This window comes from Siniperca chuatsi, linkage group LG2 (genome assembly GCF_020085105.1).
Source record: "Siniperca chuatsi isolate FFG_IHB_CAS linkage group LG2, ASM2008510v1, whole genome shotgun sequence".
NCBI classification, from domain to species: domain Eukaryota; kingdom Metazoa; phylum Chordata; class Actinopteri; order Centrarchiformes; family Sinipercidae; genus Siniperca; species Siniperca chuatsi.
This window is the reverse complement of record NC_058043.1, coordinates 6629167-6648258: the sequence shown is the minus strand read 5'-3', so window position 1 is coordinate 6648258 and position 19092 is coordinate 6629167. Positions and strand designations below refer to the sequence as shown.

Below are 19092 nucleotides of genomic sequence, written 5' to 3'. Positions count from 1 at the left end.
TTCTTTTTAGATCAGTTTTATTGAACAAAAGTTTTCAAAGATCATGTAGGAAATACAATATTATACAAGTGTTGCACAAACAAGACGAACAGAAAGATCTAGAAAAAGGGAATTGTCGGTGGTGAACATGGCTGCATACAGACAGATCGGAGAGGGGCGCGAGGAAACCGAGACTCTTCCAGAACGTAAAATTCACCAGAACAGAGACGTGGAAATCTGTAAAGCCAACCACCAAACACTGATGTGGTCTAGTTTAAACAGGGCAACAGATTGCTAATTCATAGTACATGGACCTCAAATCAGAAAGCACAGATGTCCACTTTAAAACTTCTTCCTACCAAGTGGCCTGTAACATGCTCCACAGCATTCAAACATGAAACAGATGTTTAAAGTCCTCGTTTGCTGACCTGATGGTGGTTTAGTTTAGTTTCTTTTTGTTCAAAAGGAAAAAGAATAATCTTAAATCAAGGTCCACTTAAAAGCTCCAGAAAAAGTGGACTATGAGTTAAGATTTTCCGTTAAAGTACTGTTTCCAAGGTGAAAAACAAACCTTGGCACTCAATAACAATGTATTTGTCTTGAGGAATGTGGTTTTGCCCAAACATCTCAAACAAACTTTTTCGGGGAATACACAGGAGTTTCTCACAGATGATAACATGAAAATGGATTTAGGTGGTTCCTCACAGTAGAAACCCTTTGGAGATCACACAAGGCGGTTTGGCATGCTCATCCCAACTTGCAGGGGGCAGCACTGCTATCAGTCCCTCAGGAAATAGCTCACAGGAAGTCACTGCTCTCAAATGTGCCAATCAGAACTAGAAGAAGAGAAACATGATGACATTCTTGTGCCAGTTATTTAATTCAGCACCAACGTTGCAAAGTTAGCACCTGTAGCAAAATCCAGTGTGGGTTCAAAGAAAATCAAACCAAATTTTAGAGATAATTTCAAATATTTTCTACATGCGGCAGGAAATAAGAATATTAACGACTTTCATGTTCAGGGGCAGGCGTTAATAAAGCACTGTCACACTCTCAAAGTGCTTTTTTTCTTGTTTAAGGTGAGCCACAACAGCTTGATCACAGCTGATTCAAGTAGATTTTGTTGGGCAATTCTCATCAACAACTCAACAGAGCACAGACGAGTTCTGATGGGAGATAAAACTTTCTGATGCTTCAAATTGAACTGGTCAGAAAACAAAACAGGACTGCAGCTCAAGTTAAATTTCACCACAAACATGTTTCAGCCAAACAAATGTCTTGCATCAGGAGTCCAAGTGACAACAGTTGGTTGCCTGTGTAGTACAGAAATTTACTGGATTAAAGTAAATCTTGAGCAGCATTAAAGCAGCAGCTGATGGTCACTTCCCAGCCTGAGTGTACATCTTGGTGTTTTTGTATCTGGTGTGCAGCATCATGAAACTTTTGGAGGTGGACCAGGGCCACAACATGGAGTAGAAAAACCCCACACAATTCTGAGAATAAACTTCGGAGATCAAGTTTAATAATGAGAAAACGTGAGAAAACTTTCGAGATTGAATTCTTATATCTCAGGATTCTCAATGTTTTCCCACAATTAAGATTTAAAATTAATCTCAGAAGTCAAAATGTTTTAACAAGGCCCAAGTCCTCTTCCATACTCTTGTTTCATGTTTTGTCACTGCAAGACATCTTCCCAACAGTCAAAAAGTCTTTTGTCTCCATGTGCGGATAAACTAAACCAAAGGAACACTTTGTGAAGGACTGTTGTTCAAACAAATCATCCAGGTATATATCTATCTCTCTCTGTATGGGTCGCGGGTTTGATTCCCTGTTGTACTCGCTCCCAGAGCCTTCCTGATTTCCAGTGGAAACAACAAAAATACAAAAAAGGAAGACAAACTAAACACTTTTCACTTTTCCCCCTCCTTTTATTTAGTTCATTTGTTTTGCTGGGACCAACCAACCACCACATCTGCTCATCTGAAGACTTTGGAAATCCGCCCTGCTCATCCACCAGTTCATCTGGGTGTCCAATGGGATCGTCCTGTCCCACCACTAGCCATATTTTCTCCTTCTTTCCAGTGAAAAATAGGGCGCTGCAGAGTAACAGCATTGTTTGTTTTAAAGCGCTAGAAGTAAAAAATACTTTAACAAAACGGCGCTATACTTCAAATGAGTTAGAAATACTCTTCGAACTGTGAGCCACACCTAGTGCCTTGTTGAAGGGCAGAAAATTCACCTTTGACCTAACAGTCACAGTGGATGCTGCTTCCCAAAATTCATCAATTTTGGCTAGCGGCCAGTCAACTCAAAGCAGAATGATGGTTGGTTGAAATATTGTGTAGCGTAAAATAACGTTAACTGTGAAAATGTAATGGATTTGGCCGATAGTCATTTCCCAGCCTGCTGGGAACTTAACTTCAAATGCCTTTCAATCCCGAGTGCCCCTGTCAGGAACCAGAACTTCCACAGACAGACTAACTTCTCTACCTTCAACACTCAGCAGAGATCACAAAAAGTAAAACGTCTGCTATGAACACTGGGGCTCAGCCAGGTAGAGGCCTATGGATGTAAAACACTAACATCTGCTAAAGGAAACAATGTGTGTGGGTTTGGGGGGAATTGTCACTTATTCTGGTATCTGAAGTCTCTCAGCACACGGTTGAGAGGTTGGATCTGAATCACTGGAGACAGGTTGACCTGTAAGATCTTCTGCGCTTTTCTCCGTGCCTCAGCCACCGAGCGAGAGTCATCTACCTTTACTACTTTCCATCTAAAACTGTTCTTGTCTTTCCAGCCATTTCTCTGCCGGGTCGGGTTGTTCAGTTCCTTTGGGCCCCGACCATCACGGTGGAGGCCGTTGCTCCTCCAGCCATTGCTGGTCAGCTCTGTGTGAGTCTCTGGGAATCCCCGGCCATTAGCGTAAAAGACTGGCGCAGAATCACCAATGAGGGCGCCGTCCAATCGGATGGGACAGGACAGGCTCTTCTGGCTGAACAAGGCCACAGCTTTGGTGGGCGCCCCACCACCGTTCTGAGAAGGCTGCAAAGGTATTCCTGAAAGCGTTGGAGGGTGCTGTTGCTGTGAAAAGGCAACAGAGGGTACCTCAGAGGACGATTCCCAGGAAGTGTGGATCTGGAGTCTGGCCGTGTGGAAGCCAGACAGGCCTTCTATGTTGGTCAGTCTGAGGCAAGGCCGCACCTGAGCCGCTTGCATCATCTCTACAGTCCGACCGGGTGTTCTGCTGCAGATGATGGCACGATGGTCCACCAGCAGCTCTGGAGGACGGACCCCTTGAATCCTGGGGTTGCTGCTCTCAGTGGTGTTCCAGGACGGGTGCACCTCTCTCTTCTTGGCCGGGGGCCTCCTTCCCCTCCTCTTGGTGGTGGGTCTGACGTTTCTGTTAGGTGGCTTCAGCATGTCTTCAGTCAGGGGTTGGTTTGTGCAGGAGCGGTAGCCGTACACGTCCTTGCTGCGCAGCACAGTGGGCTTGTGGCCCTCCTCACTCAGCTCCTGCAGAAAGGTAACCAGCTCCTCGCTGCTCGAGAGGTCACAGGACATCGGGCTGAGTATCTTCAGTGCATCCATGAGGACGTTGTGCCCCGCTGACGAGACCCGGGACCAGGAGTGAACTGCCCTCCGCTCTTCATTGGCGAATGCCAATGGCCGGCCAACCATGGGACCTCGCGCCGCTTCAGCCATGTTTCTAGTCCTGCTGGGAAAATACAGATAGCATTTGGTTAAACAGAATCACAGAAAGGACTACTCAAAAACTAATACCAATAACACAGAGTGATCATTATCACCATTCAATCCTTTTTAGTCAGTGTTTTGTTATTTTGCAGCCTTACATTCTTACAACTCCTTTTTTAGTCCCAATTTGCTATTTTTCTATTTATTTTACAACAAAGTAAGGTAGGGATGAGTATGATGGTAGTACTTGTAAGTCTTACAGTGGTACATTTTCCCAGAGAATCAGACAAACAGAAAACTGTAACTTGTTACTCAGTAAATACGATTATTTTCAGTAACGTGTTTTGTAAGGGTGTGTGTCTATGGGATCAGTTTCTAATTCCGAAACTACATGATTCTATTACATTTTGGGAAGTGGGCTTTTTTGCTCTCTTGCAGGGAGTTGGGTGGTAGATTGATATGAATTTGATCTTGTTCAACGGACTGACCCATTCAAGATGCGGTAGCTACAACAAAGAATTGGGGGCTTTCGGCAATGCAAAAATACATGTCAGAATAGTGCCATACTGCACTACTGATCTTTAAAAACTGGAGGTTGCGCATGTAATGGAAGTAGGTCCAGATGAAAGTTTAGTTGGTCTGAAGTGTATGATAAAACACTAATGGGCCGTAGTGCATAATTTTAAAAGGAAATGACGGAGAGCGAGATGGGTAATGACGTACAACAAAAGTCCCCGGTCAGCACCTTAGCCCCTAGGCCACCAGGGAATCCCAGGAGCTCATTAAAAATGATTTCTAAGCAGATTTATGGATGTTTATCCTTGCTGGACATCTGAGATACTTCTATCACTGGAAGGAGCGAGTCCCACTGATTCCTGCAGTTAATTTACTGCAATTACATATGTGTATTTTAAAAATTTGACCACGTTATGACTGTGAAAGGAAGGGCTAAGAGATTGAGGCAACAAAAAATAATTACAAAACCGGATGTCGTTCCTATCTGTTCAGAGTGCATTATCTGTTCATATCCAAACAATCCTGTTTCATCCCAGCTGGAGAGTGTTTTGGAAAGTGGTAGCATTGTGTGTATGAAGAGATAAAAACTTACTTTTAAATGTGTCCCCATCAGTGCAACCATGTTTGCCTCTTGTCTGGACTCTTGTCTTTCCTGGACATTTCTCTACCATCATCATAATTTCTGCTGGTTCAGTTTGCTATGACTATCTGACCCCTGATCTCTTTACTACTTGTAAATGGGATCTAGAAACTGAAGTAGGTTCTGAAGCTGAATTCACCGCAAGATGTTATTGATAAGAGTCACCTGAATTTAAAATGTTAACATGAATGTGTACTGCTGCAGCTGTGAACACACAGGCTGAAGATTTTTTAATAGGTAGATTATTGCTCGGGGAGAAGCTAGTTTACTGTCAGCAACAGTGTAATCAGACACCTCACATAGCCAGACCAGCAGACAGTAACACAGCGATTATGAAGAAACAGTAAAGCTCCACATCTACTGAGAGAACGACCCCAGCTGGCTCGTTACTTTGAGCTGACGAGAAGAAGCTAATGAGACCTTCTCTCAGTTCAGCACCAGTTCTACACCTTTATACCCTTCATCTTAATGTGCCTCATTAGCTACCATGGAAACCAGGACCTTTGGGACAGGAGAAACATTGCCCTGGGATCATCTTCCAACAGAAAAAAGAAGAAAAAAACTTCACCTGGTGGTTCAAGGAGTCTCAAGGAAGGGAAACTGCCAAATATTACATTTATCATTTTTATTTGCAGCACCAAAAACAAAAAGGGCATAGCAATTAATCTGAGACGAAGCATGAAAGGAAAGTAACAATTAATTAAGTTCATTCAATGTTACGGTACAGTGATGTTTGAGGTTTTCAATGTCCCCAGGACCCACAGGTGGTCATTTGAGTGGGTCCCCAATAACATTTGTGTTTTTTGACAACTTGTTGCAGTGTTCAATGTTATATGGTTGTATTCATGTATGTTGAAAATATATCTGAAAATTAAACAAATAAAATCCCAAAGCTGTAAACACACAGCAGCTGACAGAAAGAGGAGGTCATATTATACAGAGAAATATTAGCTTTTTCTGGGTGAATAAATGTTAAGGTGACTTATAACAAAGGAAGCTAAAGAGCAACGAGAATGCTGGGCTTTCAAGTTTCATCAGGAGTCATAACACCTCAAACACATCATGTTTAATTAGGAAAGTAGTTTAAAAACATGCACACGAAAGGACAACCATTTACTGCATACTGCGATTTTAAACAAAATTAGTTGATGGTAAGAAAAAGGTTTATTGACAGTGAGGTTTCTTTTGTTTATTTCAACATAAATGTTGTTCACAATGAAGCATTATCAGGGGAAAAATATGGTGCGTACCCTGGACGTGTCGACTGAGTTTACTGCGTCCTTTACGATTTTAACGCGTCAGATGCACGACGCGTACCTATCGACATCACTGAAGGTATTCTAAACTACCTAAGAAGGGACTAAAGATAGCCCTATATGTAGCATTAGGAATAAGTTACCTCAAAACACAAATATTACTGTTTTTACAATTTACATATCTTAGCAATAACAGAAACTCATCTTGATTCAACATTTAAGGACGTGGCACTAATGATACAAGGATACAGCATTTTTAGGAAGGATAGGAATGCATATGCAGGCGGGGACGCTTTTTATATTCAAAATCACATACCAGTAAAAGTTAGGGATGAACTAATGCCAACTGAGATTGAAGTACAACAGCGCCAAGTACATTTGCCTCATTGAAGCCAATGTTAACTGATTGTTATTACAGACCACCTAGTGTGAATAATGTGTAGCTTGATAAAATCTGTGATATATTAGACCATGGATGTCAGTTCACTTATGAGATCTATTTTATGGGTGATCTTAATATAGACAGACAGATGCATATACATATAAATACACACATATTTAACATGCTATTTTTTTAAGATCGCAGCCTTCTGAGTACCTTTGCATATCTGTGCATAATCCACATAGAAAAGGTCTATTTTAATTCCAGCTCAAAAATTCACTATATCGGTAACCCACATTTGTCTCTTCTAAAAACATTATCGGTCTCTAAAATTCCATGTCGGTCGGGCTCTAATAGAGTTATGTACATACATAAGTATTCTTTAGCTCATAATTGTGACTATGGTAACTACCAGGTTGGGCAGCAGATAGTTACAAATTTGGATGAAATGTAGTGATTGCTTTTGGATAACCCAGAAGAATGTTTAAAGGAATAACATACTGGAGTGAGATTAAGAACATAATTGATTACAAACTACTTGAAATACAGCAATGCTAGTTATGAACCCTGGTAATCCTAAAGTAATCAAATATAAATCAGGTTACATTACTGTGTTGGAGTAATCCAACAAATTATGTTACTAATTACAATTGCAAGGAAATCAGTAAACTGTAATCAGGAAAGTATTTAAAAGGAATCTTACCCAACACTGGAGGATACTTTCCATAATTAAAATCATTGAATTTTATATATTTTGATTATTGTATTGCCAGGAGCTTGTCTTATCTGTGTCTGTGTGTGTGTGTGTGTGTGTGTGTTCGTGTTTTAGTCTTTGTCCTGTTTATTTTATATTGTTATGTGTTATGATGTAAGTTGTTATGGTTGCATTGTCACAATGTAAAGCTTTTTTGTGGACCCCAGGAAGAATAGCTGCTGCAATGCTGTAGCTAATAGGGATCCCAATAAATTAAATAAACAAAATCTTCAGATGATCAATAGTTCTTCTCCTCCTAATAAATATTGCAGTTTTCAATTGTCCTTCCGTGTCAAATGACAGACAACGTGCAACACCAGTCTGATCTTTTTTTGCCAGAGCTGCAGGGGGAATATTATCTTTATGAGTATTAGTTCAAATTTATGTTTACATATCAATGATGCAGATTTATTATCGTTAGCATCCCAAAGTGTGTGTGTGTGTGTGCGGTGGCCATTTTAAGACATCTTGCACCCCTCTCTGTGAATGTTCAACGCAGTTTTTATCTACTGCAACTGACAAATTCAAGAAATGTGTTTCACCGTGAGCTCCCAACAGCTGGCTGCAGTAGATTTCGGTCAGTTAGTAGAAACAATTTTGTCTTGAATTTTGTGTGTGAAAAATGAGGAGTCATCATACTACCAATATCCTGTCAGATTACAAACTGTAGCCAGGCTGCATAGTGAATCAAACACCGGCCCAGCGACACCAGTGCTACAGCTGAGACTTGCCATCTGATAGTTACTGTGCTTGATATTTCTTGGTTAAATACAGGAGACCTGTCACATATCCTATTTCAGTGCAGCAAGTCTGACCATGAGTTGTACTAAGGCTTAGCCGTCCTTTGGGTTCACATTAATATTCTAATGTTTATGCTTCATCAATTAATCAGCCACTTTTTTTATGAATCATTTTGTCTATAAAATATTGTAAAATAAAATTGTCTTTACTGAGAAACTGGAACCAGAGAATGTTTAGCATTTATGCTTGAAAACTAATTGTTTTCAAGTAACAGGGTGCCTTCGTTAATTTAGCTTAGTTCCTGACAAATAAATGTAATATGTATAAAGAGAAGAGAAAGGTACTGTACTTTCCATCTGCAAAACCTGGGCAAGTCTGAAAGGATTTGTTGACAATAAGAAATGTATAGAATAACCTCAGGCTGATCCTTTGAGGTGGTATTATTGTTAGTTGCTAGTTTTAGTAAGTCAACTTACAGCAACCTGTACAGCAGCATCTATCTCATTCACATTTGTCGCCATTTCTGTCACCATTTTTCATTGGATATAGCAAGGTGGCTAATCCCGCCTACAAAGCTCTGATTGGTTGACTGTTTCTTCAACCAGGGAAACAGCTGTCAATGAGCAAACACAAGATATATTTGAATCAATGAACAAATCAGATATGGGTAGTGATTCAAAGGTGTGGAACCAGGTTAGTGCTAAATGAAAAGTAATCAGGATTCATCTTCTGGGGACAATGAACGTCTGCACAAAAATTTTATAGAAACCTGTTTTAGAGATATTTCAGTCTGAACCAAAGTGTTGGATCAACAGACGGGCCGACATCATCATCATCTCAAAAGTTAAAAGCTCTGCCTCCTGGCAATCATAACCCAGTCAAGCTACAGTCTGTAAAGTGAGTAAGAAAATGAAGGTAGATTTAACAGTTATACTTTTAAACTGCTGCTTGCTTTTTACTGGAGGACTTGTTATATTAAGACAGTGTATGTTTTCAGATATTTACTCAGAAGGATCAACAGAGGTCAAGGAAACTCATCACTTCTCGTGATGAAGACCAGAAAGCTATCAACAGCCTTGTGAAACAGTAGAAGAAAACAAGGAAAACCAACAACCTGGGTGAAATGTCCCATAAGGATACCAGTGAACCTCAAGATGCTAATTAGCTGTCTGGTAGAAAAGATAAAGTCTGCAGCCACATGATCACAGCATCAGTCTGGTGGCTGTTGGTAATTTTCCACCTCAGACATGATATAATTTTACAAGCCGTGTTCTTCAAAACAAGACGGTGTAGTCCCTCATTCTTCCAGGAGTGTTGATGAGAGAGGTGCAGCCAGAAAACAATAGGCCTGATTACTGGGCCATCATGGAAACAAAAGAAGGTCAGTTTCAGGTGAAACTAGGCAGGGTAAACAGCAGACTCTCAGGAAGACTCCTCCCTGAGGGCAGGGCTTAAACAACACAGAGTAGCTTAAATTTCTGAGTTCTCAGACCATTTTCACAATTGAGAATGACTTCCAGATGGGAGCCGAAACGTCTCGATTCTGAAAACAGTGTCCAGATGACTACGACTGAAACCTTTTCTACGAAGCCGTGTTCTGTTTATCTTTCATCAAAAATAAGACAAGAAATGAGATGGTATCTCTATCAGGTAACAAACTGCTCTGTGTACCCCCAAAAAATATGAGTAATTAATGTATTCATTTTACTAGGGGTGCCCCCTAATTGTCGACTAAACTGTTAGTCGACGAGAAGAGTCTTAGTCGACTAAGTTTTCTGCTTGACTAGGAAAATCTTTAGTCGGGGGCAGCCCTACATTTTACAGTTTTAACGGTGCAGAAGACAGTGACAGACAGCAGGTTCAGTTAATCTGAAAACCGCAGGGGTCAGTCCTTCAGACCACTTCCACACCTGGTATAATATATGTGATCTGTATCTGGATAATAACATCGTATCACACCTGGTATTACTAAGTGTTCTTATTATCTCTATTCTGCTTACATTGTGATCTGGTCTAAATATGCAAATTAGGTGGACAGAGCTAGCGGATTTATAATAAATTATATTAGTGTTAATTTTGTCCACCAAAAACTATGATGAAAAAATTTGTTGACAACATTTGCAGCGCTACGTGTTTCTGTTCATTGCTCGACACTCTCAGCTCTGGTGCTGAATGCAGCGAAGTTGGCTAAACTACTTTTGAAGCAGCATTAATGTTATGACACACACCCATTTCACTACACAACAACCCCCTGAGATAACTTCCTGGATCAACGTACTTATTTTAACCTAGTTATTTCAACTCACCTAGTTTTGGTGCCTAAACCTAACCAAACTGCGACCATTTTGAGGGTGTATCATGTAGTAGACGCATCCTGTAGTACTGTGCACCTGCAGATAGACCTACTTGGCTCTATGGGCTTTACTTATTTTTCCTTTGCAGAGGAAAGGCTCGTCTGTAGCTTTTTTACAGGCAGCTTGACATAAAAGGAAGAGGCAGAGTTACATGTACATAAACTGTATAAAAGTGAACATAGCCACCGTGATGTCACTCATTGGTTTGTGGACTACCGTTTTGAAGCCTCCAGTTTGGCATTTTGGCTGTCACCATCTTGGTTTTTTGGAGCCAGAAGTGACCGTATTTGGACAAGAGGATGGAGAGCTAGCTAGCTTGGTTACCAAGGTGCATCCGTAATTCACGTTAACTGTGATATTAATTGGGATGCTAATTTTGGCTAGCAAAAAAACAGGCTTAAAACAAAACAAATGTAATTACTGTAAAAGATAAACAGCCAACTCCTAGAGTGTCTTTTAGTACAAACGAAGGCTGAACAAGACATTTTAGGCGACCAAAATAGTAAAATTAACTTTCATGAACTGAAAACACACTGTGAAAGGGTCAAAGTTCTTAGACGAAAACACAGACGACACCAAAAAACAAGCTCACGGCTAGTTAGATGTACACAGTGCAGTGGATACGTATCGCCTCTATCGCCGTGGTAGCAACTTTGTCCTCTATTTTACTCTAAATGGGAGAATCATTTACAAACATCATGCGGTATTTAAGAAAACTTGAAATTAGAAATTGAGACCATAAACTCATTAGGAAACAGTTTGCTGAGGTAATACAGTGGTGTGAAAAAGTGTTTGCCCCCTTCCTGATTTCTTATTTTTTTTGCATGTTTGTCACACTTAAATGTTTCAGATCAAACAAATTTAAATATTAGTCAAAGATAAACACAAGTAAACACAAAATGCAGTTTTTAAATGAAGGTTGTTATTATTTAGGGAAAACAAACCTACAAACCTACATGGCCCTGTGTGAAAAAGTGATTGTCCCCTAAACCTAATAACTGGTTGGGCCACCCTTAGCAGCAACAACTGCAATCAAGCATTTGCAATAACTTGCAATGAGTCTTTTACAGCGCTGTGGAGGAATTTTGGCCCACTCATCTTTGCAGAATTGTTGTAATTCAGCCACATTGGAGGGTTTTCGAGCATGAACTGCCTTTTTAAGGTCATGCCACAGCATCTTAATAGGATTCAGGTCAGGACTTTGACTAGGCCACTCCAAAGTCTTCATTTTGTTCTTCTTCAGCCATTCAGAGACCCCACAACAACATCCAAAGAACTGCAGGCCTCACTTGTCTCAGTTAAGGTCAGTGTTCATGACTCCACCATAAGAAAGAGACTGGGCAAAAATGCCCTGCATGGCAGAGTTCCAAGACGAAAACCACTGCTAAGCAAAAAGAACATTAAGGCTCGTCTCATTTTTGCCAGAAAACATCTTGATGATCCCCAAGACTTTTGGGAAAATACTCTGTGGACTGACGAGACAAAAGTTGAACTTTTTGGAAAGTGTGTGTCCCATTACATCTGGCGTAAAAGTAACACCGCATTTCAGAAAAAGAACATCATACCAGCAGTAAAATATGGTGGTGGTAGTGTGATGGTCTGTTTTTTTTTGCCCAGTCTCTTTCTTATGGTGGAGTCATGAACACTGACCTTAACTGAGGCAAGTGAGGCCTGCAGTTCTTTGGATGTTGTTGTGGGGTCTCTGAATGGCTGAAGAACAACAAAATGAAGACTTGAGTTGGCCTAGTCAAAGTCCTGACCTGAATCCTATTAAGATGCTGTGGCATGACCTTAAAAAGGCAGTTCATGCTCGAAAACCCTCCAATGTGGCTGAATTACATAAGTCATTTCCTCATAGGAGTTCTATACAACCAGACTTCTTTTTGCAACCAGTGGAGTCGCCCCCTACTGGCCGTTAGAAAGAATGCAGATTTAAGGCACTTCTGCATTGTCTTCACTTTTCAGACCCGGAGGTTGCCGCTTGGTTGGGTAACATTCTTAAGAAAAAAAATTCACCCAACTGTCCATTAAAAAACAAGAAATGTCAATACAGAAATGTTAGATGTTTGAGGTCAGTGAGAAACACATAGATTTTCAAACTCTTGAACATCTAACTAATTTACGCTAATATACTGTATATTTCTGTAGGAAATGACAGATGCAAAACTTTTTGCCCAATGTCTTGTATTTCTAGTTCAACGTAAGGGAACACCATCTTCCTACATCCTCAAAACCCTTATTCTTGTTTATAAAAAGGTTTAATTATTTATATTATCTTCATCATGAAAGAAGAATTTTGTCATCCTTTAATTGTGAGAAGGCACAACGGATTATTTACAGATGATAGAAATTAAAAAGCAGCTTTTTATATTTTTAAGATAAATGCAACATTTTCCAAGTATCAGGGAACCTAAATGAGCAACAGAATCTTCACCCTGAAAATAGAGAATCAATCACCTGAATAAAAACCTACTTTTCACCACCACAGTTGGAAAAAATTGCAATAACTGCTCCACACTGCATTGCCAAAGTAAAGATTTAAACAAATAATTTGACACAAAAAGAACACATTCTTCAAATGTGCAACAACTGGACCACAGAATTAATCCAAATCAAAAGCAATTCTTCCTCCTCAGTAAATACAGTTTCATTTCTCTTGCAGGTTGCCTTCATAATGAAAATGCAGCTGCAGGCAGCAGCTGCAGCTGTGTGGTTACAGAGCAGTTAATCAGAGTGAGCCGCTACAAATGCCTGTGATTGGTCAGTTACCGAGTAAATAGAGAGCGCTTCATTTGATGTGCCAGAGCAGGAACTCTAGATACAAAGCATGACATGTTTCAAGCCAGATCCAATCTAACTTTCTGCAGCCCCATATTCTATACATTTGTGAGTATAGAATATGTCCGTGCATGTATACACACACACACACACACAGCCCATTTCTACTGCAGGAACTTAATTAAATGTAACCTAACATGTATCCACTGTCACGGGTTCTGCTTTTGTTTCCACTGTTCTCCACCTGCTCTGAGGAAGAGTTCCTGAAACTAAGTTTAGGCACTGCTCGGGAGGGGATACTAAATCCAAGTCCCAGGTACTTTCAGAGGTTGGCGGCAGTGCTGTCGATTATAACTGATCGAGCAGATGTGACTTAACATCACAACAAGGATGACTACAACAAACCCAACAGTAACCATAATTTTTATACTGTATCTGTACTGCATCTAATGGACCTGCATTGAACGTTATGTTACATAATGGTAGCTAATGTTACAGTTTCAGACAGACAGGACAAGCTGCTACTCAGCTCTGAATTATCTCGAGCTCCCAGTTAAAATAATGCGCTTAATATGCTGATTTGGTGTGCTTGAAAGTATAACTGAGGGATTCTGACTATTGTTTACCATCTGCTAACGACATACTCATTCCGCGAGCTAACCCAGTACCACAAAGAGGCCAGCAGCAGGGGAAAACAGCGTGTAGAGTCACAATGTTTTCACATCTAACTCCGTGAATTAAGGGTTTAGTTCGACCAAACCAGTTAAAAAAAAAAAAAAACCAGGAAGGGGAGGATAAATTTGCGTAGGTGTGTGTGTGTGTGTGTGTATAGCCCCCCCCCACCAATTTCAGCTGGGAGATGTGTGCAAGCGGCAAGTTTGCTATGTTCCAGAAGCTCTCTTAGCTTTTTTTAGTCTAATAAATAAAGAAATTCACAAAATGTCAAGAAAGGAAATATTCTTACACCTATTTTCCTTATTAAAACATAAAAATACAACTTCTAAATTCAGGTTTGTCTCTTTCAATGAAGACTAGCTTAATTGCCTTGTTAACTCATTGTAAAACACACTTCATTCAACCAAAATAAAAAACTCATCAAAAGTTATTCCACTGTTCCAACAATCACCAACAAACAAAAAAAAACAACAAGTAGCGATGGATGTCAAAATATTTGTCCTATCGCCCAACCCTAGATCAAATATACTTATAAAACTTTATAAATTGGGAATAAAGGCTGGTCTCCAATATACATGTTTCAAATAAAGGCTTGGTTCTCTCTGCATTTGAAGCCACTATTTTTAAGTACTTTCACTTCCAACATTATTAACTGAAACACAATTTTAATAAACTAAGTTATGATTGTTACGAAGATCATCATGACCCATCACAACAAGATGATTAATCAAAGATGATATCAAACACAGTCACTAACAATCTGGACATTCCCAGTGAAATCACAAGCGCAGAACGGGCAGCTAAATGAGGCCAATCTGACCCTCAGACTGCAGGGGGCGACGTGGTAATACGACATCTAAATCTGCCAAACTCTAAAAGCTCATTGTCCAAATCAACAGTCCTGTCATCCAGTGAGTCCATCATTCTGAAGGTTTTTTTTTTTTTTTTTTATTTATCAACCACAACTTAACTGGTTAACAAACTCTACAAAATTATACTCTATAATTTCTAGTGCAACTCTTTGTTTTTCAGATCAATTGCAATTCCCAAGTGACTTGAGCTAGCACTGTGTTTTTTGATAATTTCGTACATTGTGTTAAAGTTATAATCTCGAAGATTTTCATGTAAATAAAATGTCTGTTAAATCACTATCTATTGCCGAATGAGGTAACACAATGGTCATTAAGCCTATGGCCCACTGATAAAAGTATCGCAATATTTATATATTTGCAGTATACCGAACTGTGTGTCTGTGGTGACATTCCTGGGAACAATGCTGTTATTAAGGTACTGCTAATGCAAATCGAACATTTCCTAGTGCTGCAGCTTCACATTAAAAAAAAGCATTTAACTGGCAAAACACGAGCTGACTTTTATTATTAAGTAATCACTGAAAATGCAATGTGTTTGTAAGTGAACTTGACACTGATCACTATCATTCATCAAAAATGCATCTACAAAACAACAGTAATTTTCATCATTTTTTGACAGCGGATCAATTTGAGATACTGCAGGGAGTAATGGATCAAGAAGCAGCCACAGTGAGCTGTTAGATGAAGAGCTTGTTGGGAAACAGAAGTCCAGATCTGGGCCAATTTTGGGTCTGGATTCCCTTTCCAACACATAACCAATAACTCAGTCTCAATGCAATAAAGTTTATTCTTTCACAAGAAATAAACCCGAGCCAGTCCCAGAGCCGAACTGAATACAGAGCTCTGTGCACTTTTATAGCCCAAAACTTCCCTCCTACTTTGGTAGATTCTCCACCTACTTTTCTCAAAAATGAATAAAACTTTTCCTGGAAATAATGGTGTCATATCTTCCATATTTGGGCACTCGGAAAGCCCCATTTAGTCAATATACTAAGTGCACACCACTTTAACTTACATTACACGTTTTAAATCACTGTATGGATCAATTGATCGAACACAACGTGGGTGTTCACACTGAATGTAAGCACGGTTTTGTTCATTGACAATTCCAATCATGTTTATTCAAACAAGACAACAACAAATCCTCAACAATGTTGACAAAAAGAGAAAAGGCAGCATTAGGTCCACTTTGTGCAATTCTACTATTAACGGAAAGTAAAAAGAAAGAGATGTAACCGGAGATGGCTGGAAGATGCAAACAATGTGGTATGTCTATCGTGTAGCAAGTTCAGTGAGAACAATGAGAATTGACCTCAAGGCTAGACGGGTTTCCTAGCATTGTTTTCAGTCAGATCATGCACACCGGGGGCTGATGAGGAGATAGTCATAAAAAAAATAAAAATGTGTGGCTTAAACTGTACGAATCACAAAAGTAATGGGTGGCAGGAGTGGGCGATATGGCTCTTTAAAAAAAATTATATATATATATATATTTATTAAATAAATAAATCAAATTAAATATATAAAAGAATACATTACCCTATTTCTAGTACATTATTTCTTATTGCACCATTTTAATTCTTATTTTAGTGTTTGTTCACAAACTAATAATTAATGACGTAGCTTATCGAAACGATCAAAACCAACGTGGTACCGAATGACATCAGCACCAACAGGTGCACTTACACACTTTTACTAAACAATGGCATAAGTAGGAGACTCTCTCTCTCAGCAGAGCATGTGCGATTGTCAGTAGACCGCATGGGAGGGTAGAGCGAGGAGACATTGTCCACTAGTTAATCGATTGCGGATGGCGCCGTTTGTATGTGGCCCGGCCAAGTAAAGTCTGTGTGGGAAACACTGCTTGATCTTTTGTAACCAAACCACTTCCACTACTGAAGTAGCTCCCCTTTTTGGAACCAACTCCTCCACCTTAGAGCCGGTAGCAATGTCATTTTCGCTTTTAGCGATGCTTGTTGTTTCTGTGCATAACAGTACGATGTCATTACGTCAACAAGTCGGAATGATGCCATTATCACGATATAATTTATTTTAAAAATCATATTAAAAATTATACTATATTATCGTAAACAATATTATATGGCACACCCCTAATGGGTGGAAATGTTCATTATCTCAAGACGGAACCAACCCGGTTAGCTCAGACTGCAGAATTAGCTTTTACCCTCTAGTGATCTGGTACTTGGATTTTATGTACCAGTGCAAAGAACAGGAAGGTGGTCGATAGTTCTGAACGCACAAATTTACCTTTAAACAGTATTTGACTGGTTTCCAACAAGTTGCTTCATTTCCTAATACTGAAAATGTCCAGAATTCATCATGTGGGAATGTGTTTTCTACCCATTTGCTGAGCGCGCATTCTGAATTGTCTGTAAACGCGAAACCCGTCTACAGGCTGATCAGACCAGACAGTAGCAAAGCGAAATTTATCCTTGCGTCTTTGGGAAATAGGCTTTGTTAGAGGTTTGGTGACCTAGGGACAGCAAGGCTGGTTGATGAACAACTATAGCTGGTGAGGTTCAACTAACATGCCAGCCAGCCAGAAACACTAGTTTACTAGTCAGTCACATGGCTATCCAAGCTTCTTTCAGTTTTCTCAGTACTGAACTGCTATTTTAATGCCCAGATTATTCACCTTATTTTAGAACACAGAAGTAAACAGTTTGTCGACCTTTTGGTTTTTATGCAGCACTTCTGTTTGATCGCATCCCTGAGCGACTAACGTTATCTTAACTAGCTTATTTAACAATGTCATGGGAACACTTCCAAAAATCAATTAAAAATAAATAAAAAATCAAAATGGCAAGTTGGTGCCACACCCTCAAACTATTAACGAGTGGGAGGATGACGTGAAGAAGTGGCCTCATGCACTTAGAGAAAGTTGAGGACACTTAGTAAAGAGCTCTAATTTGCCTGTCAAAGTTAATCTAAGTTGAAATTGACAAGAAATTTGCGCAAATTTCCCACGTGGAAATCCAATAATTGCAGTAATTCCATTGAAATGGGAATTTCAGCGATTTCACCAGTTTACATGCTGATGGTACTGGGCCTTAAAAAGGTGGGGTAAGTGCTTCTGGAGAAATCCAGTACCACGACAAATACCATGATATAGAGCGAACAACGGCGCAGCAAGTAATGTAACTAACGTTAGCTTGGTTGTGGGTTAGCAAACTGTCCCTACAGTTGCTGCTGCGAAGCTAACAGCCAGAGAGGACGAGACGGTTTCCCAGAGCCAGCACAGCAGCTCCAGACAGCGATACTCACAACTCTCCTACTACTATAGCTAACATCACAACAGCAGCATATCTTGGCAAACTAGAAAGTTAGCTGAATGTCCATGGGCAAGTCATTTAACGTTACCTGACATACAGATCATGGCTGGAATAGTGTTGTGTGTCCCGGTCCGAGCCACTTTGTTTGTTTCCCATTTACAGAGCCAGGGCTGCGTACAAACACCAGAGTTTTTTTAGCGCACACACTGAACGGACAGCTAGCGGATCGTGAGGAGATGAATTTGACCAAAAGACTTATATTGGATTAGAATCGCATACCCCACCTTTAATAGCTGCCATGCACACCTCAACAGCAGCACTGCAAGATTTCAGGTCAACAAAACTAACAACACAAGCAAACTGATATGTTTACTCAATTGATAAGAACAAAGAAACCTAAAATGGAGTCACTACATTTAAACAAAATTGTATCAGAAAAATTAAAAAGCAGACTAGCCAATAAGGGTTAAGCTACAATGCGTGCGCAAACCTACGTCGTTGTGAAGCTCTCGAGCGCCCCCTTCACGAGCGCACAAATACGACTCAGTTTAATTTGTACACTGCTATCCAGCACCCTTTAACTGTACCCAAATATACATTCAGGCTCTCACCGCATATCAGCTCATTTACAACTTTCAGTGCTTTTTGTGAAAGACGCCATTTTTCACACGGATTTGATAACTGCCAGCGACAAGCCTTGGTAGCCACTTACTCTCCCAGCAATCTTCTCTGTCTGAGCAGCTACTAGTTGTGGAGGCTCCCTCAGCCCCTCCGGCCGACCTGGCCCTCAGGTCGCCAGACATTAACGTTGTCCGACTTATTTGCTGAGTCGGAAACGTGAAGGTTACCAACGTGAATGAAAGCGCTCAATAAAAAAGGTGGAATTACCTTTCAACGCTGCTGTTTCGGCATCCTCCGGTCGCTGCTGTGCCGACGCTCCACGGTAAAATGGCTGCAACAACAGCGGTGTGGATGACAGACCAGGGAAGAGAGGCGGAGGCTGCCGGGGAGAGAGGAGAGGGGGCGGGCTCTGTTAACCCCGCCGAGGGGTGGGGGTGGGGAACGTGCACAAGTGACTAAAATATAATTTTAGGTTCATCTGAGAAAACTCATTTCCGAAACAGAATCCACAAGAAATTCCTAAATAATTAAAACATAA

The 19092-nt window shown here is 40.2% G+C and overlaps 1 protein-coding gene across 4 annotated transcripts; it reads right to left on the bottom strand.

Moving 5' to 3' along the window:
- ccdc71 (coiled-coil domain containing 71) lies at positions 1-18982 on the bottom strand. Of its 4 annotated transcripts, none has more exons than XM_044210848.1 (2): positions 18822-18982; positions 1-3694 (listed from the first exon to the last, which is right to left on the bottom strand). In XM_044210848.1, the coding sequence occupies exon 2, from the start codon at positions 3679-3681 to the stop codon at positions 2605-2607; it is 1077 nt and encodes a 358-aa protein (XP_044066783.1). In that variant the 5' UTR covers positions 3682-3694; positions 18822-18982; the 3' UTR covers positions 1-2604. The 4 variants fall into 4 exon arrangements, with proteins under 4 accessions (XP_044066783.1, XP_044066775.1, XP_044066804.1 ...); XM_044210840.1 differs by having other exon boundaries at positions 1-3691; positions 18822-18981; XM_044210869.1 differs by lacking the exon at positions 18822-18982 and adding an exon at positions 18646-18772 and having other exon boundaries at positions 1-3691.
- Positions 18983-19092: the final 110 nt, after the last annotated feature.